The following is a 26,589-nucleotide window of genomic DNA, read 5'->3' on the forward strand; positions in this document are numbered from 1 at the left end:
TATGTCCAGAGCTCCCAATTAAATCAAACGCGTACTCATAAAACGCGTTGAAGGTAGTCGTCTAATCCCACTACCTAGGTAGGTCTGTTTATTTGCCCAGTTCAGATATCCCCAGGACTTCCAAGCGTACTTTCTTTTCAGTCGTCTTCTTCCTTCAAACATCCACACATATACTGATCTGTCCTGGTCTGCCTTATTGGTACATTTCTCCGGATTTTGGGCCTGTTGCTCAAAGTATACTTCTTTTAACTAACATATACAGCCTTCAAAGCTTGTTTGCGTCACTCCACGCCGTGAAATCCTCAATCCCCGGGGCCATCACCTCACCAGTCACGCCTGTCTGTGTGCATGCGCTGGTACGCATGCACTGATGACTTGGACGGTTACCAAATCGCTCACGCTTCTAGCACGTCTCTCCACACTCGACTAGCCTGTCTTAGCCGCAACCATGTCGACAATTTCTGAAGAAAATTCAATTTTCGACTTCGAAGTCAGCGATAACGAGATAGACATGGCTAAATTGGTTCCCAAGCTGAAGGGCGCGTCCAACTGGAGGAAATGGGATGCGCAGATGTTCATGATTTTGGGTTTCAACAACCATGTATATCCACGTGCAGCTGATTAGGAATGAGATTAAGATGCCGCCCGCCCCCATTTACGAAAATCCATCCACAACAGCGTCAAAGCCCTACTTCAAAAAAGCCACGGCTAACAAAGACAAGGAAATTCACATTACGGAAGACGCCATTGAAGCTCGCTCCATCCAGGTTGTTGCTTCCAATTTGGAGCTGCGAAAGCACCACGCAGATGGAAAAGAGAAATGGGAAAGGGCCAACAACCGGGCTTTCCTACAATTTGTGTCTACCCTCGGGCCTGAGGCTCTCTCCATGGTTCATCATATTACCAATGTTCGCGAGGTCTATCTTGAACTGAAAGACGTGTACTGGAACCCATCGCACATTGCTACCTACCGCCGGGTTAAGAAATTTGTCAACCTCCCCTATAAAAGGGGAGATCCTTACATCTTTGTGATGCGCTTCAATAAGGCTCTCGGGAACTACACTGCTTTTGTTGGCAACATGACACCCATGCAAGAACCCTACCACTTTAAGAGGGCAGTCCCCAGCAACCCTCGGTGTCGTGTGTTTATTCTGAACCTCACGATGAATGAAGAAGATCCCGATTTGATGGACCAAGTCTACCAAGATTTTGTCTTGGCCGTGGGAGTGCACCAGATGTTTTCAAGGTCGTTATGAGGCCATGATACCCCTGGGGTTCTCATTTGGTCATACCTCAATTATTTGTCACGCTCATCTTTCTTTCACTTTCATCCTTCCGTCCTTATTTCTTTATCTTTGTTTCTTTTCGGTTTTGTTTCATTTGCATCTTCATTTCTATCGGACGCCTGATCCCCTTCAATGTGTTGTCTCTTGGCTCCCGCAGAGAACATTGATCTGGCCTGTGGCGCAGTGGAGCTTGACTCGGCTAGGGCAGCGTTGGCCCTAGCATGGAGTCTCGTTCTGTCTCAGTACACTAGAAAGAATGATGCTGTTTTCAGTCTTCGTCTTGAATCGAGAAGCAATGATTTTTCCAACACACCAGTCTTGCCTTTCCGGCTGCTGGTAGACCGGCTGTGTTATTGCTATTGGCGGGATTTTGTTTTACACATTCGCTTAGGTAGTTTTTGCAGGTTCAATCTGTGAGCTCGTTGAGAATGACATCTCTGTGTCTACTCACCTGCTCCAGGCATCTCGTTTACTCTCTCAGTTAGGCTTCTTACAAGGTTCAATTGTTCATCCAGATATTGATTTTTTTTTGTCTGTCTTCTCTAGCAGATCTAGGGCAATTAGTGAAGTGTACTGGGACATGTCAGTGCATTTTGAGCTTTGATTATATTGCCAAATATTCCTCCATTTTCTGTAGTAACTCTTCGATGTAGGTAGGGAAAGACAAACTACACGAAAATCAATTGGCCAAGGCATCCTACATGTTTTTTTTAAGTGGTGAGAGCGTATCTGCAACTGCGAAAGTCTGTCAAGACTCGACCTGTATATAGAGGATGCTTTTTTACCTAAATGCCCAAGTACCAAAATTATCAGTGGGTCTTTGATTTTTAGGTGACTGGCTGGATTTAAGTTGTTTAGCCACTGATCACTGGTCAGTGTCAGTTTCCGACAAACCTTAAAGCCTTAAGAGCATCCAACGTTCTAGTGCCTGGGGCTTAGCCGCGGGGGTTAGATCAGGTGGCTTAGATAGCTCTCTAGAAATACCTACCTAGGCACGGAGTAGTCTTCTCGTTGCATGTATGTGGGTTGTCTGAGGATAGAGTTATCTATGCCGGCAGCTGACCACCCGTGGATATGCCAAATTCATTCCATGGTTGGCATCCTACCTTAGCTCGGTGGGTCCACCCGGGCTAACCATACGATTACGTAAATATCTGCATGTTCCCACGGCTCGTCAATCTCGGAGGGCTTCCGAGGTCACGAGCGACGAGATAACAATCAAAGAATGGCCTAAATATGTTGTATCCATCCCTTGGAAGGTCTTAGAATTCATCCTACGGAGTACGGAGTAGATGACAAGTTTTTTTATCGCCAAGAAATGCTAAGGTGTGTCTCCTGAAGCGCTATCTTTCGCTGGAAGATTATCTCTGAGGACCACACGTGTGTCTCTCGGACCTTTACTGCTTATCGAACTTTTCGCACCCGTCTCCAGTTTTTTTTTTAAAAAACGCTAAACCGAAACTTATGAGGCAAATTCAGACATCGGTGGGACTTGAGAATAACCCACAATGCCGATCACACACGTTGTGTATAGTATGTTTTACATGAGTACGGAGTACTCCGTATATCTTTTCACATTCAGCCTCCAATCCCTTGCTTAAGCGCTCGGGTATCACGAACCCCTAGAGAAACTGGAGAAATCTCAAGTATCCCAGCTAGTGAGCTGGGCGGAAAGACCTCGGGAAATTAAGCACACGACCCATATTGCTCCACAACTACCCGGTGCGGAGAGACTTTCGACTTGAGAGAAGTTAGCCTGAACCACACCACCAATCAGTGGAGACGGCAGGGATGGTTGTGGCAAGATAATGTTACCCTGTCTTATCAGCTTTGCCGTCAATGTGGTTACATGTGGCTGTAGCTGGCTCTCGGCGAGACGGCGTCTCCGCTGTACACCGTCGGTCAATCCATTCATTGGCATTCTTGTAGCCAAACAGGATGAGAAAGGAAGAAGGTCCGATGGCTAGTGCCCTGTGCCAATCCTTAGGCGTTCTTTATCTCTGATCCCCCAGCAAATATAATATGCAATAAATTAATTTTTTTTAGATAAAAAAAAAACACAACAGGATTCGAGGCCAAAAAAATCCCAACGGGTGATTCCGAATTAATCCTGCCCAGGTGTGTCCGTGTTTATTATAAAGGTCCAAGTTTCCTCGGTGAAATAAATCTCAGCGGGTCTGAATTTGTCTGGATTTTGGTATTTTCGGGTTTCATTCTTAATTGTAAATTTTGTCACGGGCGCCTGTACTTTTCGTACCTTCCCAGCGTCCAAGTCTGTGAGGGTGAAATCGTGATGGATAAAACCCAGGAAGCTGATCCTGCGGGATCGCAGGTTGTGCATCATGTAGACCCTGTGCTGGAGCCGGAGAATCAACATCACCATGCTCATCAACACCATACTGCCTTCGCCGAAGAGGGACGCCAGGATGAAGTGGTCTATTCTAAGGATGCAGGATTTGAGAAAGGCATCGTGCCTGAACAAACACCTCTCGATCACGGCAGCAAAAATTCCAACGACGAGGAAGCCGGTGAAAATTTCCCAGCCAAGCGCACCTGGTATCGCCGCGTGGGAAAACAATGGAGACATATGGTCCATGCTGTGGTCTGGCTTCTGTTTACCGGGTAAGTGAACTATGGACTACTTTGGTTCTACTGCGATTACAGTGGTACTGTATGCCCTGGACTCAACTCGAGGCTTACACACCCTTCTCTAGCTGGTGGATTGCCGGCCTGATACTACATCGACATGATATAGGATGGCTCATCCCATTCCTGCTCTATCTTGCCATCACGCTACGAATCATCTTCTTCTATGTTCCCATTAGTATCATATCCAAGCCCATGCACTGGGTCTGGGATCATACCGTACCCCCTTTCGTGCGCATGATTCCCGAAAAGCTGAGAACGCCCAGTGCTGCCGCGCTATGCATTGTTGTGATTATTATTGGCTCGTTCGTGTCTGAAGAATCACATGATAACACGCGTGCCAACCGTGCAGTCAGTCTGTTTGGAATGGTTGTTTTCATCTTCGGGCTATGGCTCACATCTCGAAACCGCAAGAAGATCGTCTGGCACACTGTCATTGTCGGCATGCTGGCTCAATTCATTATTGCTCTGTTCGTGCTCCGCACTACTGCAGGATACGACATCTTCAACTTCATCTCAGGCCTGGCCACTGATCTGCTTGGTTTTGCCGCCGACGGTGTCATCTTCTTGACCAGCAAGGACTTCTACTACTTTGACAATGGCTTTGCACCTGGATCGTTCTTCATCGTCAGCGTTATCTCCGCCATTATCTTCTTCGTCGCCTTCGTCCAGCTTTTGTATTACTACAATATCCTCCAGTGGTTCATTGGCAAGTTCGCCGTCTTCTTCTTCTGGAGCATGCGCGTTTCCGGTGCTGAGGCCGTTGTCGCTGCCGCATCACCCTTCATCGGCCAGGGTGAATCAGCCATGCTGATCCGTCCCTTCATCGCCCACCTTACCATGGCCGAGCTGCACCAAGTCATGTGTTCCGGCTTCGCTACCATCGCCGGAAGTGTCCTGATCGCCTATATCAGTATCGGTGTCAACCCACAGGCAATGGTCAGCGCCTGTGTGATGAGTATTCCCGCTTCGCTAGCAGTCTCGAAGTTACGATGGCCCGAAGAGGAAGAAACCCTCACTGCAGGCCGTGTCGTCGTCCCCGATGACGATGAGCACCGCTCCGCCAATGCCCTCCACGCATTCACCAGCGGCACCTGGCTCGGTCTGAAGATTGCTGCCATGATTGCATCAACCCTCCTGTGTATCATCGCTCTCATCGGTCTAGTCAACGGCCTCCTCACCTGGTGGGGCCGATACCTGAACATCAACGACCCCCCACTGACCCTAGAGCTGATCGTCGGATACATCTGCTACCCCATTGCCTTCCTGCTCGGTGTCTCCCGTGACGGTGATCTGCTCAAGGTTGGCAAGCTGATTGGTACCAAGCTTGTTACCGTAAGTTCCCTATCTACATAATAATTTTCTCTTCTAACCAGCCATAGAACGAATTTGTCGCCTATGATGCCCTCCAAAACACCGCCGAGTACAAGGACCTCTCCGACCGCTCTCGCCTCATAGTTACATACGCGCTCTGTGGATTCGCTAATATCGGCTCCCTCGGTAACCAAATCGGCGTCCTTTCGCAGATCGCGCCCGGGCGGTCCAACGACGTCTCGCGCGTCGCATTCAGCGCTATGGTCACTGGAGCCATTAGTACTTTCACGAGTGCGACGGTTGCCGGCATGTTGATTACCAATGAGAAGCAGTACTTCAGTACGTCTTAGATACTACTTGAATCCTAATATGGGCGGTGGCTGTTTGATTTCGCAAGGTTATTTAAGTATTTATTTATGGAGTTGTCCAATCCTGATAACGTCGACTTGAAAATTGTCGGCAGAATCAATTTTAAATATGTATATTTGTTTCTTCACTTCTACGAGGGAAGGACTGGGGCATGCACAGTCTCGTAACGGATTTTTTAAATATTGCAACACTTAAGCTGTGCACATCTTCAGATAAATCTCTGTCTGCGAAGCGGCATCAGAAGTGCCGTGAATTACAATGCTATATGTATCATAGCTGAAAACACGGTGGAAGCTTACAAGAAAGCTTGCTCTGAGAGCAAAGGCAAAGCACACGATGTGTAAGATAAGCCTTTTACCTACAGTGGCGCGAACACTGAGGTCAAGAAAGGATACGAGTATTGATAACTACATGTAAGTTTGAAACATGCTTATTTATCCTTGCACAAATTTAGATAACTCCAAGCAGAGATCCTTCTATTACTTACTGTAGGATAGCTATGAGTGATACTACCGTTATCGTGGTAGATCAATAGATCTTTTCAGGGTCATTAGAGCAATACTACAGTCGTTACCTCTTTCATACTAACCGGCATGACAATGGTGTCAAGTACATATCATCCATAGAATTAATTTTTGCCCCGTTCTCCAGCAGAATTTCGATCACACGCAATGCCCCATATTCCGCAGCCCAGGAGAGAGAAGTTCGCTTATTATGGTCGCGGTCCTCCTTTGCTGCCCCCTGCTTCTATTGTAGCAGATAAAGGAGTTCCGTACAATCACCCATTGCGGCGTAATGAATAAAAAATTTGGCGAAAGAGCCTCGTGGGTTGCATATGCCTTCGGGTTTGAACGATTTAACCCGGACGTATAAACCTAGGCTAGCGCCCTAATTAGTATATAACTTGTGAATTAGGCATACAGGTATTCATCCCAACAGTTGTACTATATCATCTCTATCAGGTTATAAGTCCTTTACCGTTAAAGCCACTATATAATTGTATGCTTCACTAGTCTGTCGCACAACCCGGGTTTAGGTCGGGATATCTAACCCGGACCCGGAATTCAGCCTCAATTTACTGTACTATACTATAGGCAATTAATTAATTAAAAATCATATATAAATTAATTCGTCAAATTACTACTAAAACACAAAATTATAGACCTATACCACGTTTTTTTGGCTCTTCTATACTTCCTAATTTCGATTAACACCTTTCGCTTCCGCTTCGTTTTTTTGTTGAACCACTTTTTCAGTCAATTTATACTCTTTTCTCTTCAACTCTTTCACTTAGCTTGAATTGGTGATACTAGTGATTTGTGTATAAAGGCGAGAGCTATCATACTGGGCGTGGCGCGTATTTATAATGCTTAATCGAATTCCCACTGTACTTAGGAACTTGAGAATAGGCTTCCGAACGACCCACTTGAACCCGAACCTCGGAACCTCATCCGGACCCAAACCAGAAAGGCTTGAGTTTTGGGTTGAATGCTTATGCAGAAGTCTATGTACTTAAGAATAAACCTAGAAGGTTTGGAAAGAGAGACCCGAAAGGAAGCAGGATGAAAAGAATACATGCAATGGGATATTCACTTCCAGCCATTATTTCATGTAGAGACCCTCGAGACTCTCCAATATTTCATTATATACAAATCAAGTGAGTAAATATATACGTCGGATCTTCAGCTCTCTCCCAGTCAAGTCCACATTCACCATTTCATGACACTCCCATCCCAGGACACAAACCGAGGCGAGTCTTCATGTTTCGCCTCGTTAACACGTTTCAAAACACCCTCAACCGACTGCGGAATAGGCATCCCCCCGGGTCCAGTCACACCACCCATATCCGTCGCAACCCAGCCAGGATGAATAGCCTGCAAAGTGAATTTCTGATTGCGGAGCTCATTATGCAGCTGAACAACAACCATATTCACAGCGGCCTTAGAGATGGAGTAAGGCCCACTGAATCCACCCACCACATTGATCTGGGTCTCCAAGGACCCGGATTGCGATGAAATCACAATAATTCTTCGCGTTTGCCGGGCTAGTAGAGCCGGCAAAAATTCCTGAACTACTCGCAGTGGACCGCCCACGTTCACGTTGGAATACTCCGCGAGACGTTCGTCGGAGGTCGTGAGGACCTTTTCGTTATCGCCAATCGCGGCGTTGATGATCAGGGTGTCAAGTTCGGGGACTTGGGTTGCGGCGGCCTTTACGGAACTTCGGTCTGCTTGGTCTAGAACGATTGACTTGATGTTTGGAGCACTGCCGAGATCTGTGGGCTTGCGCACTGAGCCGATTACCTGCTGGGAAGGGTCTTGGCTGATTTGCTTCACGAGTTCGAGGCCGATGCCTCGGGAAGCTCCAATAACGAGTGTTATAGGTGAAGTCATTATTCAGGTCTGATGGAGATTGAGAAATGGGAATAATAGATTGGAAAGGTAGAGATGAACTTCTATTTTGTGGAGCGGGGGACATGATATATATGTGTCGACCTTCTAATTAGCGTAGGATGCATGGAGGATGTGAAAGCTAAGCTAGCCCTGGAGTTTCCACAGAGTACCTAGGTAAAGCTGTTCCCATTTGTTAGTCCTTGCGTGATTTCGGAAATAGATGGCAGTCCGACCCGACAATCGGGCTATCTACATAATTAGTCGTGATTTCGGAAATAGCAACCCGACCCGATAATCGTGGGAATTAGTCGGATATGAGATTAGAAGGGTTAGTATTGAATATCACCTATAACATAGAATAGTCGGCTGCAGAAGCAGTCGGACACTCCCATCGATACATGCTATGCAGGACTCACCTACCTCGATACCGCTGCGGAACTATGTTGCTGAAGTCTAGACAGCTGAGTCTTCTATACTTATGCGGAGGATAGATAATAGACACGCATTGACTGTACCATACAATCTTAGAAGCAAAGTGTACAAGACCAATTTGATCTACAACGACACCAACAATGAGTAGATCTACCGCCCTAGGAGCAACAACCAGAAATGAAACGAGAGGGAACCGCCCGAGGATCTCAAGGGCAAGAGTTTCTCACGCCTGTACCTGAATGCGGAGGCTCAGAGGTACTAGTGACATAGTAACAATAGGAACAAAGATAAAAAAGGACATGACCAAGCAAACCAGAAACTCCCGGGCCCAAACCAGGCCCGTTATGCATTTGCAGCACGAACCCACCGTCCAGGAAGTGGACGACAGGGCCAACCGACGCCGATGCAGAATAAATAAAAAAGGTATCAATCCAAGAATCTATTCATCGTCCAGATCTTGGTGCCGGGCGAGGACGTGGCGCTTGAATTCCGCCTGGTCCGAGTCCCAAAGCTCGGCTGCCTGGGCGTTCAAGGGGCTCGCACTGGTTCAATGTTAGGGTTGATGGAAGTTATGGGGGATTTGAGGGGATCCGTACTTGTTAGGCTCACCCAGCAAACTTTGTAAGCTGAGCAAAACACTCGATACGTTGTAGACGGCGCTCCACTTGTCCTTGAGGATGTCGAGGCAGATGCGGCCGGAGAAGTCGACGTTGGGGTGGTAGATCGGAGTCTTGAAGAGGACTGTTGGGGGAGAGTAGGGGTAGTTGTTGGGGAATGCGAAGGAGAGTTTGAGGGTGAGGCCCTCGTAGGGAGTCTCGGTCGGACCGGTGATGGTTGCTGTCCACGAGAGGAGGTTTCCGTCTGCGTCCGGGAAGGCGGAGATGCCGGGCGAGGGAGAGAGCATGAGTTGCATAAGCTCAGCTTGCAGGCTGTATGGATAAAATATATCGAGTTAGCTATATGTAATCGCAAATAGCAAACTGAATTGTCGACCTGTTTGTAGGTGGTGAGGGGGTACGAACCGTTTGGTCACGCTCTGGGTGTCGCTTTTTTGACCCGAGGGGTTCAGCTTGCTAGCTTGCTGCGCATCGGGCGCCGAGTTCTGCGTGTCTTCCATGCTGTAGTCCATTGTGGATCGGGTGGTGAGGCAATCGAGGTTCTTAAGAAATAGTAATGTGAAATTTGTGGATTCCCGGTTGTGGAATGCTGGTAACAGTAGCACGAGGGTTTGGAATGACGCCGGATCCGTAACAATGACCCACGAGGAAACTTGTGAATATTTAGAAATGAGGGATGAATGAGAAGGAGAATTATTGTGTGAAGTGAACAAAGAAGAGGAAAATAGAGGATTTGTTTACTCGGCCCTTAGACGCCCCGGGCAACGCGAACCCCGCTTAGGTCAATTGACTGGGGCCATTCAGTGTCGTCAAAGAAAATGTATTTCTGTTTATACTCGAATATATAATATTGATATTAAAGTCATGTCAAACTGAGTATAAAAACAAATACAATTGATTCAAAATACATGTACTGAGTAGCTATGCATAATTAAATAGCCGATCTGGCAATGTTAGTGCGATCGAAATCAACTGCGGGTCTGCAGTTTCAAGGTATTAATAGCATATGTAGTATATGTAGTATAATACTAGACCGTAGTATAGTTGCTATCTATTATAGAGTAGTAGTTATCTCTACTATATAGAGTGAAGTTATTCCCTCCCTCACTCTCTACTTTGTATTGTGCCTTTGTCAACAGACTACCCGATCAGGATAAAGTGGTCCGCGTCTTGTCCCGCGTTTCGCTACCCTTGCTTCGACGCGACATCTCAGCCTATCTTATTTCCCACTCGTTATGCCTTTTTAATCTTAATTCACTTCCTGTCGCTTCGTATATATCCCTGTTACATTTACTCGCCTTCACCGAACTCCCTGTGAGCTTCCTCAAAATGCAGCATTCGCAGCTGGCCCCGCTTCCGAACGATGTGCCGTTTCGCATCGTGTCCAAGACTATCGGCCAAGGCGCCTATGCATGGTAAGAACAGGATCCATACTATGGAACACCCAGATCTAACGCGCTTTGATCCATTTAGCATCAAAAAAGCCTGCCCGTTAGACTCAGAGAACCCCGTCTTCGCCGTCAAGTACATCCACAAAGACTACGCCGCGCGACATGGGAAGATCAGCGCAAGACAATTACAACTGGAAGTCACGGTACACAGACACGTCTCGGGCCATGGGAATATTATCAGCTTCTATCAGACGGGCGAGGACGATGTGTGGCGTTGGATCGCAATGGAGTTGGCCGAAGGCGGAGATCTTTTCGACAAGATCGAGGCTGACGAGGGCGTGGGCGAGGATATCGCCCATGTCTATTTCTCGCAGCTCGTCAGTGCCGTCAGCTTTATGCACTCCAAGGGCGTCGGTCATCGCGATATCAAGCCCGAGAATATGCTTTTGACCGGCCACGGGATTCTCAAGATCGCCGACTTCGGGTTGGCGGCGCTGTTCGAGTACAAGGGAACGCGGAAACTCTCCACCACATTCTGTGGCAGTCCACCATATATTGCACCCGAGGTAATTAGCAGCAGTACCCGTGGTCAGAACAAAGGAGCTGGGTATCATCCGGACCTAGTCGACATTTGGTCTTGTGGTATCGTGCTTTTCGTCTTGTTGGCCGGAAACACGCCATGGGATAGCCCGACGGACGATAGCTTTGAGTACCACGAATATGTTGCGACGAAGGCGAGGACTACGGATGAGCTCTGGCAGAAATTACCACCTGCTACATTGTCACTATTGCGTGGTATGTTGACAGTGGACCCCCAAAAGCGATTCTCGCTGGAGGATGTCCGAAGGCATCCCTGGTACACGCGTGCGAACAAATACCTCTCCACCGATGGCAAGTTGAGAGACCCGATTAATCTTGCCACCTCGATGTTTGAATCGCTTCATATCGATTTCAGCCAAGATCCTCTTTCCCAATCCGGGAAGGGGTCGAGTCGCAGCTTTGACCCCATGGACATGGATGGGGATGACAGTGGTGCAAACGCAGGGTTCTCCTCGACACAGCCAGAGATGTTGGGCGGTGGCATGTTGATGGACTGGGACAGTCCCCAGAATGCCGATGTCTTTTCTTCGACCCAGCCCTTTGGGAAGAAATTTGCCTCTCAGGATGCAGCGATAGCAGGTCATCTTGAGGATGAGCCTTCTATGTCACAGTTCTCACAGCAGCCCTCGGTGCCTGTGAGTCGAACCCAAAACGCGCAAAAGTTCCAGGATATTATCCCCTCGCGTTCAATGACGCGTTTCTATTCTGCATGGGAACTTAAACTTCTCGTGCCTCTCATCTGTGAGGCCTTTCACCGACTGGGGGTCCCAGTTCCGAGTGTCCCTGCCGTTGGTGCTGGAGATACTTCTGCCATGATTCGGGTGATTGCCAAGGATGGCAGGATGTGTCCGCTCCAAGGTAAGGTGCTCATTGAATGTGTCTCAGAAGGGTTATTCGAAGTGGAATTCGTCAAAATCAAAGGTGATCCGCTTGAATGGCGACGTTTCTTTAAAAAGGTGGCCATCCTCTGCAAAGATGCCGTCTTTAGACCGGACGAGTAGGGGTGTGTCTTTTTTGCTTCTGTGGACTGCTACCTTGAGTTTTTTTACGCTTCTGCCTACATAATGTATTTTCAAATGTACGAGTCATGACTGATTGATGGTGGGGGAAATTGGAGTTTGGCTGTGGGAAAATAACACCTCATATCATTCAGATAGTTTCTATTTCCAATATGCATATAGCTTCAGCAATAGACGCTTCTATAAATGTCTGCCCCTTTTTATGTGTTAGTGTCGCAGCCAGTGTAAAAAGTTCACATAGCGGGAATATGCCCAGGTGTAGTATTACCACGTGAAGTTCTAAATCCCCAAGGTTTCAAATGTAATCTAAAATATGTGATACGGTGATGGCTTTGTTCCCTACACCCATGGATGCAATTGGCTTCTTAGGTTATAGCACAACGACTGGGGTAAAGATCGAGCCTTGGTCCATGCCGAGTGATCCGAATGGGTTCACCAAGGAAGGATCTAGACTTGTATATGAAATAGCGTGCTGTGCCCCAGATTCTAGCAATTTACCATTCTCTGTTTGCTGCCATAGGCTTGGAATAATCCCTGTCCCGCACCAACCTGGCTCATCTAAATGGTTGGCGGGATATAACGTGGTTTACGGGAACGATCAGACTTCTTTACCAGGGACCTCGACCAGCTTCTGGATACAATTCCCGAGCAACAACCAACTCTGATACATGCAGACTTCTGTATGTCTAGCTAAGGCGTCTTCTACATTCAACACAGTATCGTTTCTAATCAGTCATTTCCTACTAGGCCTGCCGAACCTACTCTTTGATCGCACAACTAACCGCTTAAGTGCGGTTCTCGACTTCGACTTCGCTCACATTGGTGCCCCAATCTCCGAGTAATTATTTTCTTTCTGGGATCTAGATGGTCTACTATCTGAAAGCTCAGATTCTACTGATCCCCTGCGCAACTATATCTTGCAGGGATTTTCATTCCTAGAGGAAGGGGTCGAAGATAAGTGGAAACTTGCTCGAGCATGGGATAATGCTTTATCTGGCGTAGGAGTTAAAAAGCCCTCGACGATCGACAAAGCGGGAGATGTAGCAGATATATGGTGGTTCTCTCAGGACCTGTACGAGGCCTATTGGTTTATAGACACCTTTTTGGAGAAGAGAACGCCAGAGAAGCTGGAGGCGTTCGAAGTTGAGAGTGCGAACAATCTACAGAGATTTTTGGAACAATGGGGCTTCTAAAGCTTCTAAGAGTAAAATATGGCTCGCTTTTATGTTTTTATCTCGTTTTTTATGTCAGTTTTTATGAGAACATGGTTCGAATTGTAACAAAGAGTATAACATGTGATATTGAATATCCAATATTCACGAGTCCATATAAGGCAATCCGATATATATTTTTAGTCCAGTTCCCGTGTTCCGGAGTGGCTGTGCCATGGAAGATATCAGAATGTTCTCTCATTAATATATTATTATTATCTCCAGAGGAATTCTATACGGTGGATCCTATACCGGAAACCCCTCCCGAGCCTGTTCACTCTGAGATTGTCTCAGTTGTGCCCCTCCAAACGTCACAAACCCATCACTCAATGAATAAAACACCATTTCTATACTTACATGTACCCTCGATCAATTTGAAATCTAGCCCCTTCATCCCATGCCAATTGAATCCACGTGACGGTCTGGAGTGCAGATCGCGGGGGAAAAGCCGACAAAAAAAAAGAGTCTAGAATTTTGTTCAAGAGACCGACATCCCCGTGGTTGAAATCCCCTCCTCAGACTGCCCTCGATGCGGTTGATCCCTCTCCATGGATAAGCTGCCGGTAGAGATTCTGTCTAAAATCATCGACCGTAAGCCCCGGACCTTCCCCGCACCCGTTTCGACCGAGAACTGATAGTGCGATAACCAGACCTCGCTCCGCGAGAAAAGGTCCAACTTCAATCCATATCGAAAAAGTTCTTTGATCTCGCCCGTGATAATAATCAATGGAGATTACACTGCTATGAGCAATCATGGGCTGCTCGGCAGGCTGCCCGCTCTGCCGCCAGACCTTCGGAGAGTGTGATTGCCGACGCGACTGTTTCATTGTCAACCCTAGGGCAGGAGTCGCTGCTTGATATCATCCAACCTTCTGTCCCGCTGGCGAACGCAGACTCTGATGATACCGGGGAACTGTCTCTGAGTGAGAAGGCGAGGGCTACAGCGGAATGGGACTCGTCGGCTGAGGGGGAGCATGTGTACTGGTATTCGGAATATATTGCTCGCCATGGGCCTATATCTTTATCATGGGTCGAGCAGCCATCGGTCCGCAAGGGGGAAGGAAAAAGAGGGCAGTCTTACGAGGTTAAGGGTATGGGGCTGCTCAAAGACTGGAGTTCAGCCAGACAGAACAAGATCGTTGCCCCGCTTGAAGATGGCAGCGTCTGCATCTGGGATCTGAATCATTCCCACTCCGCTGACTCCCAAGCAAGCAAAGGCAGGATCCTTGGAGTCAGCGAGCCTGGAATTCTCATGACCAACCTGTCAGGTCGTCGGGATCATTCTCCCTCGAAGACTTCATTGGAGTTTATAAATCTAGGCGAGGGAGTGAGCGTTGATTCTCTGCGACAAAGAGCCTATCTGGCAGTTGGGAATGTTCTAAATGAAGTTGACCTGGAGACGTTAAAAGTGATTTCGCAGCAGCGCTATCCCTGGTCGATTTTCGCGCTCTCCCAGGAGACGGATTACTCAGTGCCCTTGACATTAGCCACCACACTCAGTCTGCAGATCTATGACTCCAGGCTGTCGGCTGTTGAAGAAGAAGAGGCAATCAGCTCGCGATGCGAGCGGATAGTCAACCCGAACGCCCGCAAACTAGGCATTTACACACACTCTGATTCGCCGTTGTTCCAATTCCAATCCAATGGACAGCCACCTACCCGCATACGCAGTCCAGGACCCTCAGATAAAGGAGCCAATTATGCACCACTGTTCCAACCTGGCCCTCTTTCTATCCTGCACCCACCAGCTCCTCATGTGAATACGATTCTCCTTGCGGGACGGTTCCCCAGCATCCTATGCTATGACCGCCGCTACTTCCCTCGGCTACAGACCACAGTCCATTCCGGCGGTCGACTATGTGGTCTTGCCTCAGTACCAACTCCTCGATTCCCCGTCTTCTCAGACTCCACCTACCCCGAGTCACATTCCGTCGTGGCATGCGGCGACTATAACGGACGAGGCTCACTGGAACTCTATAATCTCAAACCAGCACCCGAAGAAGACCACAGCCCTTCCAACACGACATCCAACCTGAACCCAGAGTACAAGAACCGTCAAAGCGCCGCCAGTTCCAAATTACTTTCGGTGGGGTCGCACGGGAACCGCATCGTCTTTTCCGACGCCGAGGGGAACATCAAGTGGACCGAGCGAAATGGTCGTTCAGAAGTGCGACGGTGGAATATCAATACTTCCCAACCTCAGATCCCATTCGGTCGTCGCAGCCAACAGCCAACCCCACAGACAGAAGAAGACCGGCAGCCACGTGGGCTCTGGCCTTCACAGTCGCCGGGAAATAACGAGGTAGCCCGCAAGGTTCTCCCCACTGGTGGGAATCTCACTGGAGATGAGTTACTTATCTGGACTGGAGAGCGCATTGGTCGTCTCAAGTTTTCCATTCCCGCGGATTATGAAATGGAGCTTGACGAGAAAGAAGTCGATGGAGATGATGATGTGTTTATGCATGCGGAGGTTGATGAAGCTACGCGCGAAGAGATGCGTCATAGACGGCGAGATGATTGGGAGAGAGAGCAGAGATATGGGGATTATATGCGCCATGCGCTGGAGAGACAGGCAGATGAGGTCCGCTGGATGGGGAATCGAGGGCTTGGCTGATATAGTTTTCATACATCAATTGCATATGGATACCCAGTTCTAGTGGGTCGGAGTGTCGGAAACATGAGTTTATATCTATATCCGAGCAGTAATCTATAGATTATGCTGTCTATCTGGAACTTAATGTGGAATTGACGAAATTCCTAGACCTCGGGGACCTCGGAGGGGAAGACTTGCCTTTTCTAACAGTCCGAGGCTTAGCAATCGGCAGGTCCGCAATTCGGCTCCCCCGCGCCGAGATCACGGGCATTTCTAATGTTCTTGTCAGCCAGTGACTCGAATTGCTAATATTCCCCTTGTTTCTTGGTTCTAGGCCAATTCGGATATTCCTGCTCTTGATTAATTTTTCATCCTCTTTATCACGCCATATCTCCTGCACCCCCGCGCACTTTCAACGACTCATCCCTAAGTTCCTCAGTGAGGGGCAAAAAAGAAACCGAAATGCCTTCCCCCACCGAAATCGCACACCAATTCGACTCAATTGAGGATACAATTGCAGCATTTAGTAAGTGATACTCCTGCACAGGGAATCGACTCCACCAAAACGAGCATCCAGCTACTCACGGCGCCCTCCGTTCCGACCAAACCACTAACGAAGACCTACAGAGAATGGCGAATTCATCATTGTGCTCGATTCGCAAGACCGCGAGAATGAAGGCGACCTAATTATCGCTGCTGAGTCCATCACAGCCGCCCAAATGGCCTTCCTGGTGCGCTATACGAGGTAAGAGCACCACCCAACCAAGACAGCGGCGGGGGACCGACTACAAAGGTCCCTCCCCGTGATAGCACACGCACACCCACGAAGACAATGCGCCAATCTCAAACCTCATCTCAGAAAAACTGGCTAACAATTCCAAAACACAGCGGTTTAATATGCGCCCCGATCACCCCGGATCTCGCCACCCGCCTCGCGCTCCCCCAAATGGTAACCGAGAACGCCGACCCGAAGTGCACGGCCTACACAGTCACAATCGACTCAAGCGACGACTCCGTGACGACGGGAATATCCGCCGAGGACCGCGCACTGACATGTCGCACTCTCGCCTCACCCACAGCGCAGATCGACTCCTTCCGCCGGCCCGGCCATATCATCCCTTTGCAGGCGCGTCCTGGCGGCGTGCGCGAGCGAACCGGTCACACCGAGGCTGCGGTCGATTTCTGTAAGCTTGCTGGAAAGGCACCGGCTGGTGTTATTGCCGAGCTTGTTGAGGATGGGGAGATTGTTGAGGGCGTTGCGGAGATTGGGGGGAATAATGGTATGATGCGTCGGGATGGGTGTTTGCGATTCGGAAAGAAGTGGGGTATTAAGGTCTGCACTATTGAGGATTTGGTGCTTTATTTGGATCGTGTTGAGGGTACTGGTGCTGCGAATGGGAGTCATTGAGCGGTGGACTTGTATTTGATCTATGGGTGGTTGTGCATATGTTCGGATCGCTTTTGTTGGGTTGTGTGCTTTGGGGTACTTTGTACATCACTACGCCTTCTCTTGGATACCTTTTTTTAGATGAATTGATGCAAATATGGATAGACTTGTGTTTTCGGTGCGTGCGAGTGTGACTGTAGACAGAAGGTAGATTCACTGGCTATATGAATGAATACACGAGGGAACATTCGCTACATACATAGCTAGGGTAAAATGGAAGTGATTATTTGATTATTTGGGTATCTATCATTTTCTGCGTGTAGTGTACAAATGTCAATGCCGTCGAAGCAAATGTAAAAAATAATGAACGAGTTTCCATGCCGCGACAATCAGGCCGCATGTATTCCCCCTAAAACGCCAAAGCAATGCAATAATTGTATCGAAGCAACTTCTGGTGCGGCGACGAGGAAAGTGAGACCGGTGCGACGTCCTTGAACAACTCACTTACCGTTTGAGATGCGAGTAGTCCCGGAGAATGCTCGTCATATGCGTGTTGGTGGTCTTTCCACTTCGGCGTGGCTTCTTGGACTTCTTAGACGGCGCAATGACGCGTGGGCCAAGCACCTTGTTCTTGTTGGTAGGTGTGATACCGAACTTGTCCAATTCTTCCTTCACTACATTCACATCAGGGACCTTGATCTTGTCCCAAATCTGCTTGAACTCATCGTCGAAGTGTTCAATTAGGGACGGGTCGTTAGGCCACACCATCTTGGGATGGTCATCCTTCTTGTTTCGAGTCACAAGCAGTTTTCCCTCCTTCTCCATTTGATTGATCTCGTCTTCGACGGTGGGCCAGCCCTCCCTGAGTTCGCGAACACTCATACCCGCCGCAGTGGTCTGGGTTTGGAGATATTTCAGGAGTTGCTCCGAGTTTCGAATGTTGTGAGGTGGGCGGAACCTGAATGTGCCCTCACCGTTCGCGCCGCTCGGATCAAACTCAACCTTCTCGTGCATCTGAAGAATACTCCGAAGGGCCTGCACGTAGCCCTGGTCATGGGCACGGTGCTGGAGTGACAAGTACGAGATGATGTCCGAGAACTTGAGCGCAATGTTCTTGTTCTTCATGTGCTCGATCGCAAACAGCACTTGCGTCATAATATCTTTGCCCGTGCCTGTATTGGCCGGCTGAGAGTAGACGATATCCGGGTCATGGCGCTTCTTTTTGATATCGGTAGACGATGACGGGGTCGGTGCGGACGATGGGACTTGGGAACTGCTGGCAGAGACCGGTTGGTTATTGACCACACGTCGCTGCGTGGGCATGCGGTTTGCCGACTCCACGACACTAGCGTTGAAGTTTTTGAGCTGATTCTGAAGGTATGACATGGTTGCGACGAAGGATCGGAGATCGCTGAGACTCAAGAGAAGAATGGAACAGAGCTGAGATGGCAACCACTTGATTTGACCTTGATCGGGCTGGGGGATTCAAGCGAGGCTTGGCATGTGTATCGTGAGTATTGCCTGAAAGAATAGAAAACCACACACCCGAAAAGAGTTGTGTAGATAATGAGGACAGCCTAGTCAAGCAGTTAAGCTTCGAGGAGAGTGGCTATTAAAAGATTGAAGGCCAGACAAAGAATGTCACGTGCCGAAGCTCAGCAACCCAAAGCGCGGAAATGGATCTCAGACGCCCTTGAAGTCACCTCACCACCATTTCTCTCAATTACCATTTCATTCAATTCTTCGTCTTCTCGCTTCAGAAGACACACATTTCTTTCGTTCACATCGTCATGACCTGAGGTCCCTCGGTCAGCGCTGTGTGTACTTGTCTGTGAACAGTACACGGCGCGCCCGTCCTCGAGGACCCAGCTTTAGCTTGCGCCGCTCATACTTGCTTTTCTTGATTTATCCGCCACGACAGCTCTGTGCTGTTGCTCGTTCGACAACATGGCTGAAACTGCCATTCAACTATCCTACCTATCGTCTCACTATGCGCTTCCCGAATCGACGCTCACGACCCTCCAGCAAGCCCCAACTGTGGAGCTTGTCAATCAACTTTTAGAATCAATCAGTCAAAAGGCTCATGAATTCGATGAGCTCAAGTCCGACAAGCTTCGCTTGGAGGTAGAGCTTGAGAATTCCGTGCGCAGCAATGAGTCGAAGGTCAAGGTTCTGAAAGTCAGCGTGGAGAAGGGACACGCAGAAGTCGCAGATTTGAGGAAAAAGCTGCATGAAGCTGGTATATATCTCTATCTTTTGTTTCTACTGACGAGCTCCTCTAACATTGAATAGAAACTACCCGTTCCTCACTCGAGACAGAGATCTCTACACTGAAATCCTCGTCCACGTCTAACGAATCCGAAACCACGTCTTTGAAAGCGCGTATTTCATCTCTGGAGGCATCCAACAGAGACACACTAGGCTTGCTCGAATCGAAATCTGCGGCCTATGACAAATTAGCCGAGGAGCTCTCGCTTCAACACAAGAAGACCATCGAATTACGACGTGAACTCTCCACCGCGGAGCAGAGTCTCCAAAGTGCCAATGCGGCATCTGCCAGCGCCCGCTTCCGCGAACAGAGCCTTCAACAAGAACTAGATCTCACCAAAAAGAACAACGAATGGTTCGAGACCGAACTCAAGACGAAATCCGCTGAATACATCAAGTTCCGCAAAGAAAAAGGTGCTCGGATCTCTGAGCTTCAGCGAGAGAATGAAGAGGCAAATTCGACAATTGACTCGCTTCGCCGAAGTGAGAACTCGCTCAAGAGTCGCCTGGACGAAACAGAGCAGCGATACGAAACCTCTCTGGCTAGCATCCATCAATTGAAAGAGGAAGCCATCCAAGCAACCGAATCCTTCCGCATCGAACTCGACAGCTCTAACCGATTGGCCGAGCTACAAGGATCTGCTGCCCAGACGGCCAAGCAACGGGTGCAAGAATGCCAACTTGCTCTCGAAAAGACAAAGGATGACGCAGCACAGGAAATTTCGCGCCTCCGTGTGGAGCTTGAGACGGAGTCCAACGACAAGGGAGCTGCGGAGCGCCGAATTGGCGAGCTCGAGGCACTTGTTGCCCAGCTTGAGTCTGAACCTGCTAGAGGAAGATCGGCAAGCCCCGCTGTCTCTCTCAATGGGGGTGCACCCAGTACACCTCTGCGATCAAGCATCATGCGTGCTGGCACTCCTACTGGCTCGTTCTCACCCCGCGCGTCTCGTGGTAAGGGTGGTATGAATGTCACCCAGATGTACTCCGAGTACGACAGAATGCGCACCGCTCTTGCAGCTGAGCAGAGAACCTGCCAGGAGCTCCGCAATACCGTTGATGAGATGGTTCTTGAACTTGATTCAACCAGACCTGAAATTGAGGAGGGACGGGCAGAACAAACCCGCCTCGACCACGCTGTTGTGGAGATGTCTACTCTCCTTGAAGCGGCCGGAAAGGAGCGGGATAACGCCCTCAAGGAAGCCAGGAAATGGCAAGGTCAAGTCGAGGGCTTGGCTCGTGAGGGCGACATCCTACGTCAGCAACTTCGCGATCTGAGCGCCGAAGTCAAGGTTCTCGTACTAGAGGTTGCTGTCGCAAAACATGGCGAAGAATACGACCGCGAGGAGCTCGAGAAGATCGCACGGGGTGAAGTCGAAGAGTCGGCGAAGGATCTCAATGAAACTGGCCGCTTTATCAGCAAGCACCTCACAACTTTCAAGGATCTTCACGAACTCCAGGATCAGAACCACACTCTCCGACGTATGTTGAGAGAACTTGGTGACAAGCAGGAGGGTGAAGAGGCGCAAGCCAAGGAAGCTACTCGACGGGCAGAGCTCGACGAGTTGAAGGAGCTGCGGATCCGCGCGCAGACAAACCGCGATGAAATTGCGAACCTCAGCGCACAGATGCAGAGTTACGTTAAGGAGCGCGACACATTCCGCAGTATGCTCATGCACCGAAAGCCAACCGTTGACGAACAGTCTGTCTTCTCGCAGTCAATGCCTCTTGGTGCTGCTCCTCAGGGAGCTATGGATACCTCAGGACCCGACTACGCTGAGTTGCTCCGCAAGGTCCAAGCCCATTTCGATACTTTCCGTGAAGAAACCACGACAGACCACAAAGCACTGCGCCAACAGGTCAATGAGCTATCGCGTAAGAACAGTGAGCTTATGTCTGACGTCAGTCGGTCAAGCAGCCAGCTTGCTGCTGCTTCCCAACGCGCGGAGCTTTTGCAGAGTAACTTCAATATGCTCAAAAACGAGAACACGGAGATCCAGAAGCGTTATTCTGCTCTCTTTGAGAATGCAAACCGACAAGATCTCCGCACTCAGCAGGCTGCTGAGGACCTCGTGGAGGCTAAGGGTCTTGTTGAGAGCCTTCAGAGAGAAAACGCCAACCTGAAGGCCGAGAAGGATCTTTGGAAGAATATCGAGAAGAGGCTCATTGATGATACCGAGAATTTGCGGAATGAGCGCAGTCGTCTGGACTCCTTGAACGCAAACCTTCAAACCATCCTCAACGAGCGTGAGCACACGGATTCCGAAAGCCGACGCCGACTCCAAGTCAGCGTCGAATCGCTCGAAACCGAACTACAATCAACAAAGCGCAAGCTCAATGATGAAGTGGAGGAATCCAAGAAGGCTAGCATGCGCCGAGAGTACGAGCAGGAGACATCACAAAAACGAATTGACGATTTGGTCACCAGCTTGAGCGCTGTCCGTGAAGAGCTAGTTGCCGCCAAGACCACCCGTGACCACCTACAGTCCCGTGTGGATGAGCTTGCGGTTGAGCTGAAGAGTGCCGAAGAGCGTTTGCAAGTCTTGAACTCGAGACCAAGCGTATCTTCTGGTACCACCGTGGGACCTACCGAGGGTCAGGAGTCTGGCGAAGGAAGCGGCCTTTCACGCGAGCAGGAACTTTCAATTGAAGTTTCCGAACTCAAACGCGACCTGGAGTTGGCCAAGGGTGAACTTGAACACGCCAAGCAGTTGGCTGAGGATTACCAGGCCATCAGCCAAGCTAGTGAAGAACGTCTTGAGTCCGCCACGGAGACACAGGATCAATACCGCGAAGAGACCGATCGTCTTGTTGAGGAGAAGAACGCTAAGATTCATGACCTCGAAACTCGCATTGAAGAGATCTCAGCTGAACTGTCCACCTCAAACACTGAAATGACCAAGCTCCGGGAAGAGCAAGCGGAGGCGACGCGTCGCCTGGAAGAGCAGAAGGCCAACTTCGAGTCGGAGATTACTCGCCTCAAGGCCGACAATGAACGACATGTCACGGCTACACAGTATCATCAGGAGGACCTGAATGCGCAGGCCGAAATCGCCAAGCATGCCCAACAGAACTACGAAACTGAGCTTGTTAAGCACGCCGAGGCAGCGAAGAATCTACAGGTTGTTCGTGCAGAGAGTAACCAGCTCAGGCTCGACATCGCTGAGCTGCGAACCCAATCCGAAGGCTACAAAACGGACCTGTCTCAGAAGGAGGAAAGCTGGGCGGAGCAGCGAGCCACATACGAGGGTGAGCTCTCTGAACTGCAGAAGCGTCGGGAGGAGGTTCTCCACCAGAATTCTGTGCTTCACACCCAGCTGGAGAATATCACCAGCCAGATTTCGTCCCTGCAGAAGGACCGAATGAATGTTTCGGATGATGAGCAGGAGGGCGACCAGGGGGCCCCCAATCTCGAGGGCCTCCAGGAGGTCATCAAGTTCCTGCGGCGTGAGAAGGAAATTGTGGAGGTCCAGTACCACCTTTCCACCCAGGAAAGCAAACGACTAAATCAACAACTCGACTACACGCAGTCACAGCTTGATGAGACTCGCCTCAAGCTTGAGCAGCAGCGCCGTGCTGCGGCTGACAGCGATCACAACGCGTTGAATCACAGCAAGCTGTTGGAGACTATCAACGAGCTCAACGTTTTCCGTGAAAGCAACGCCACTCTCAGAAACCAACTGAAACAAACCGAAGCCGTGCGTGATCAAAAGATCGCCCGTGAGAATGAGCTAGTCCAGGAGATCGAACCCCTCAAGACCAAGATCCACGAGTTGGAGAGCCAGATTGAAGCCAAGGATGGAGAAATGCAGCTTCTACAGGCCGATCGTGATCGATACCAACAGCGTATTCAGAACATCCTTCAAAAGTACGACCGTGTCGATCCTACTGAAATGCAAGAGTTGAAGGAGAAGCTCACGAGCCTCGAAAACGAAAAGACCGAGGCTGTGTCCGCGCGGGAAGCTCTCCAAACCCAGATCGAGTCACTTCAGGCTCAAATCGCCGAGTTCCCAGAGCAGCTCAAGCAGCATTCCGATGATCGCGCGCACGATTTGCGATCCAAGCTCACAGAGCAATTCAAGGCACGCTCTAAGGACCTTAGCGCACGTGTTAAGGCCAAGCAAGATGAGCTCAATGTGGCGTTGCAGGAGAAAGAGGTCATTCAAGCGGAACTTCAGACTACAAAGAACGAATTAGAGGCACTGAAGACTAAGGTGGCAGAGGCGCCAGCCAATGTGTCACCTGCTCCTGCTCCTACCCCTGCTCCTGCTCCTGCTACGGAAGAAGAAACCCCCGTCAACGCTACCCCGGCTTCACAATTCCCAACAGCGACCGTCGAAATCCCTGGTCCTGGTGACGCTCAAAAGATACAAGCCCTGGAACAGAAGATCCAGCGACTCGAGGCAGCTCTTGCCGAGAAGGATGGACTTCTGGCGACACAGGCCAGCGAACAAGATGCGAAGATCACGGAACGTGCCGACCGCCTTAAGGATATGTACAACTCGAAGCTGAACGAGGTCAAGGCTGCTCACCGTCAAGAAATTGAGAAACTGTCCGCCGGTGAACAATCCATACCTGGAACACCAGGTGCGGCCCCGGATGCAACCCCTGCAACGCCGTCAAAGACGGTTGAACTTGCCGGATTTACTATTCCCGAGTTGACAGACGCCCAAGCAAGAGAGCTGGTCGCGAAACATGAGACTATTCGCACCATCGTCCGCAACAACATTCGTGGTGGAGTAGCGCGCGAGCAACAAAAGCTCCAACAAGAAGCCCAAGCCTCCTCCGGTGCCAATGAAGCCGCACTGGCTGGACTACAACATAAATCGACTGAGGAAAGGGAGGCCTTGATCAAGGCCCATGAGAATGAAATTAAGGAGAAGGTCAGCTCAGCTGTGGAACTTGTTGAAAAGAAAACAGCTGCCCGTCTCAGCATGCTTGACACCAGATTCCGAACTGCGAATGCCAAGATTGATCTGGTATCAAAGGCTGCCACGGAAACTCCTCAAAAGCCCGTTGTGGAAGTATGGGAAATTGCAAAGACTGCTCGCCCTGCACCGGTCCCGGTTCCGGCTGCTAAGCCGCCCGTACCAGTAGCCGCCCCAGTCCAGCCTGTTGCTCCCACGCCAACTTTAGCTGCACCGCAAGTCCCAGTTACAGCTCCCTCGGCCCCGGTTCCTGCTCCGGCCCCTGCGCCTGCTTCTGTCCCTGTGGCAGCAGCCCCGAATGCGCCAACGGAGCAAGTCACGCCTCCCGCTGCGCCTGCTCAACCTGCTGCCCCCCAGCAAGGTGAGGCACAGCCCACTGCGCCAGCAAATCCGTTCGGCCAAACTCAGCAAATCGATCAAAACCAGCAAGCCTCTTCTCTCCCCAGCAAACCTCCCGCTGGAAACCCACCTGGCCTGATGCGAGCTCTTCAATCAGGGCTTCCTATTGCACGAGGCGGACGTGGTGGACGTGGCGGTGGCCAGCAATTCGGCCATCAGCAACATGACCAACAACAGCAGCAAGGTCACGGTCAGAGCCAAAACCAGCGCGGCCCAGGCCTTCAGCGAGGTCGCGGCGGTCGTGGTGGACAAGGTCGCGGTGGTAACCAAAATCAAAATAACGTTGCCCAGGCTCAGAGCCCCACTGCCAACCGTGGGAACCTGAGTGCTTCGGCCCGTCAGTTCATTCCGGGGGGTAACAAGCGCTCTCGTGATGATGGCCCCGACACTACCACCGAGGGTGGAAGTGGTGGAAAGAGACAGAGAGGCGGTGGTGGCCCACAGCCTCGTGGCGGAGGCTCTTCTTAAGCAGCAATCGTCGTTTCATGTTTTTCTATTCCATTAATGTATTCTCGATTTCATTGACAAATGCGGCGTGGACCCGTTCATGAATGGGTTTCTACGTCTGCTTATGCCATATGGCGTATTGCTTTTCATGTTTTACCCTGCTACGCAGAAAGCAGTTTGATTTCTTTTGTTTTGTATGTATCTATTGAATGTGTGGAGTTCCTATGGGTTGCTATTCCTTACTCTCGATTGATAAAGTTCAATTGCAAGTATCTCGTGTACCGCCATTGTAGCCACCGAAGATAGAGTAACTATTGTAAACGAAAACTGGGGTATAAGCTGCTAGAAGACAAGAATGTATCCAAGAAATGGTCCGACACAGAAGAACGCAAGTTGAAAATAAACAAGAACATCGACAAGAAAGCACCTTGAAATCACTTCTTCCTCCCCCCAGCAGCAGGAACAAGCATTCTCCCAAGTACCTCCCTCTCCTTCTGTAAAACCATCAACCTCGCATCTTCAATGACCTTACCCGCTGGGGCAGGACCAGGTAGAGACGTCTGCGAAACCTGCGCCGCACCCACAACAGCCGGACTCATCCCCTTCACACCACGAGCTCTCTTCCTCCGCATACCCGGGCCCTGTCCATAGACAACAACCCACTCCGCGACAGATCCACCAGCAGCAATTTCACACCCAGAACACACCTTCGAGTGCGCCCCGATATCCGCGCCCCGACGAATCGTAGCCAGAGCCTCGATAGTAGCAGAAGAATGAATATGAGCACCGGGTTCGACCGTCGCCAACGGCCCAACAGTAACAAAGTATGAGATCCGCGTAGATGTCTCTTTCCTAGGCTCGGGCATCGACGCCCCAGACTCCGTGGGTGTTGTGCTTGCTGGTCTGGACGGTGACGGTGAGCGAGATGAGCTTGGCGGAGCGCCGATTACCGCTTTCTCGCTGATTATACAGCCGTCATCGACGACGATTGGGCCTTCGTATGCGTAGAATTTCGCGCGCGGGTGGATGACGGTTCCTGCGCCGATGGTGACGGGGTGTCGGCCTTGGAAGACGACGGTGTCGGCGATTGTGGCTGTTGGGTCGGCTTTTAGGGGGGCTTTTGGTGGGCCAGAGCTGTGGGAGGAGGAGGAACGGTGGGTATTTGTTGGGGGTTTGAGAGTCGCCATTTTGGTGATTTGTGTTGGAGGAGGTGTGTTTGGGGAGATCTATGATCGCAGGGTGTTAACTGTTTTGGAGCTAGCTCGCGCCGCTTTTTGGTGTACGTCTCTTAG

The 26,589-nt window shown here is 49.9% G+C and overlaps 11 protein-coding genes across 11 annotated transcripts; 6 read left to right on the forward strand and 5 right to left on the reverse strand.

Moving 5' to 3' along the window:
* Window positions 1–448: 448 nt before the first annotated feature.
* On the forward strand, window positions 449–1,256 carry N7455_012490 (uncharacterized protein; the record flags this gene model as incomplete). The annotated part of the gene is given in 2 exon segments (XM_065606891.1): window positions 449–601; window positions 618–1,256. 2 exon segments carry the CDS (start codon window positions 449–451, stop codon window positions 1,254–1,256), a joined length of 792 nt encoding a protein of 263 aa, XP_065460057.1.
* Window positions 1,257–2,928: 1,672 nt separating this feature from the next.
* N7455_012491 (uncharacterized protein) lies at window positions 2,929–3,207 on the reverse strand (the record flags this gene model as incomplete). The annotated part of the gene is made up of 1 exon (XM_065606892.1): window positions 2,929–3,207. The coding sequence occupies one exon, from the start codon at window positions 3,205–3,207 to the stop codon at window positions 2,929–2,931; it is 279 nt and encodes a 92-aa protein (XP_065460058.1).
* A 372-nt stretch (window positions 3,208–3,579) lies between these two features.
* On the forward strand, window positions 3,580–5,596 carry N7455_012492 (NupC/NupG family nucleoside CNT transporter; the record flags this gene model as incomplete). Its single annotated transcript, XM_040952548.2, has 3 exons — window positions 3,580–3,908; window positions 4,001–5,267; window positions 5,315–5,596. 3 exons carry the CDS (start codon window positions 3,580–3,582, stop codon window positions 5,594–5,596), a joined length of 1,878 nt encoding a protein of 625 aa, XP_040816700.1.
* Window positions 5,597–7,324: 1,728 nt separating this feature from the next.
* On the reverse strand, window positions 7,325–8,008 carry N7455_012493 (SDR family oxidoreductase; the record flags this gene model as incomplete). The annotated part of the gene is made up of 1 exon (XM_040952527.2): window positions 7,325–8,008. The coding sequence occupies one exon, from the start codon at window positions 8,006–8,008 to the stop codon at window positions 7,325–7,327; it is 684 nt and encodes a 227-aa protein (XP_040816799.2).
* A 536-nt stretch (window positions 8,009–8,544) lies between these two features.
* N7455_012494 (putative ubiquitin conjugating enzyme (UbcK)) lies at window positions 8,545–9,756 on the reverse strand. The gene is made up of 3 exons (XM_040952857.2): window positions 9,463–9,756; window positions 9,037–9,369; window positions 8,545–8,982 (listed from the first exon to the last, which is right to left on the reverse strand). Exons 1-3 carry the CDS (start codon window positions 9,567–9,569, stop codon window positions 8,880–8,882), a joined length of 543 nt encoding a protein of 180 aa, XP_040816957.1. The 5' UTR covers window positions 9,570–9,756; the 3' UTR covers window positions 8,545–8,879.
* A 630-nt stretch (window positions 9,757–10,386) lies between these two features.
* Window positions 10,387–12,049, forward strand: N7455_012495 (uncharacterized protein; the record flags this gene model as incomplete). The annotated part of the gene is made up of 2 exons (XM_040952767.2): window positions 10,387–10,472; window positions 10,531–12,049. 2 exons carry the CDS (start codon window positions 10,387–10,389, stop codon window positions 12,047–12,049), a joined length of 1,605 nt encoding a protein of 534 aa, XP_040817025.1.
* Window positions 12,050–13,749: 1,700 nt separating this feature from the next.
* N7455_012496 (uncharacterized protein) lies at window positions 13,750–15,975 on the forward strand. Its single transcript, XM_040952591.2, has 2 exons — window positions 13,750–13,869; window positions 13,929–15,975. Exons 1-2 carry the CDS (start codon window positions 13,827–13,829, stop codon window positions 15,890–15,892), a joined length of 2,007 nt encoding a protein of 668 aa, XP_040816863.2. The 5' UTR covers window positions 13,750–13,826; the 3' UTR covers window positions 15,893–15,975.
* A 358-nt stretch (window positions 15,976–16,333) lies between these two features.
* N7455_012497 (3,4-dihydroxy-2-butanone-4-phosphate synthase RIB3) lies at window positions 16,334–17,279 on the forward strand (the record flags this gene model as incomplete). Its single annotated transcript, XM_040952833.2, has 3 exons — window positions 16,334–16,397; window positions 16,499–16,616; window positions 16,760–17,279. 3 exons carry the CDS (start codon window positions 16,334–16,336, stop codon window positions 17,277–17,279), a joined length of 702 nt encoding a protein of 233 aa, XP_040816978.1.
* A 483-nt stretch (window positions 17,280–17,762) lies between these two features.
* Window positions 17,763–18,644, reverse strand: N7455_012498 (transcription factor TFIIE subunit TFA2; the record flags this gene model as incomplete). The annotated part of the gene is made up of 1 exon (XM_040952804.2): window positions 17,763–18,644. The coding sequence occupies one exon, from the start codon at window positions 18,642–18,644 to the stop codon at window positions 17,763–17,765; it is 882 nt and encodes a 293-aa protein (XP_040816721.1).
* Window positions 18,645–19,205: 561 nt separating this feature from the next.
* Window positions 19,206–25,318, forward strand: N7455_012499 (putative filament-forming protein (Tpr/p270); the record flags this gene model as incomplete). Its single annotated transcript, XM_040952647.2, has 2 exons — window positions 19,206–19,497; window positions 19,551–25,318. 2 exons carry the CDS (start codon window positions 19,206–19,208, stop codon window positions 25,316–25,318), a joined length of 6,060 nt encoding a protein of 2,019 aa, XP_040816920.2.
* Window positions 25,319–25,731: 413 nt separating this feature from the next.
* N7455_012500 (transferase hexapeptide domain protein) lies at window positions 25,732–26,484 on the reverse strand (the record flags this gene model as incomplete). Its single annotated transcript, XM_040952603.2, has 1 exon — window positions 25,732–26,484. The coding sequence occupies one exon, from the start codon at window positions 26,482–26,484 to the stop codon at window positions 25,732–25,734; it is 753 nt and encodes a 250-aa protein (XP_040816704.2).
* Window positions 26,485–26,589: the final 105 nt, after the last annotated feature.

Source organism: Penicillium solitum, assembly GCF_028829755.1.
Source record: "Penicillium solitum strain IBT 25940 chromosome Unknown utg000009l_segment0_segment0, whole genome shotgun sequence".
NCBI classification, from domain to species: Eukaryota; Fungi; Ascomycota; class Eurotiomycetes; order Eurotiales; family Aspergillaceae; genus Penicillium; species Penicillium solitum.

Excerpts from the sequence above, each read along its gene's own strand:
- N7455_012494 (XM_040952857.2), bottom strand. The coding sequence starts at position 9,569 with ATGGACTACAGCATGGAAGACACGCAGAACTCGGCGCCCGATGCGCAG. Across the intron at positions 9,370-9,462 it reads ACCCAGAGCGTGACCAAACG|CCTGCAAGCTGAGCTTATGC; the intron begins GTTCGTACCCCC and ends TTATCCATACAG. Across the intron at positions 8,983-9,036 it reads TTGCTGGGTGAGCCTAACAA|TGCGAGCCCCTTGAACGCCC; the intron begins GTACGGATCCCC and ends ACATTGAACCAG.
- N7455_012496 (XM_040952591.2), top strand. The coding sequence starts at position 13,827 with ATGGATAAGCTGCCGGTAGAGATTCTGTCTAAAATCATCGACC. Across the intron at positions 13,870-13,928 it reads TCTGTCTAAAATCATCGACC|ACCTCGCTCCGCGAGAAAAG; the intron begins GTAAGCCCCGGA and ends TGCGATAACCAG.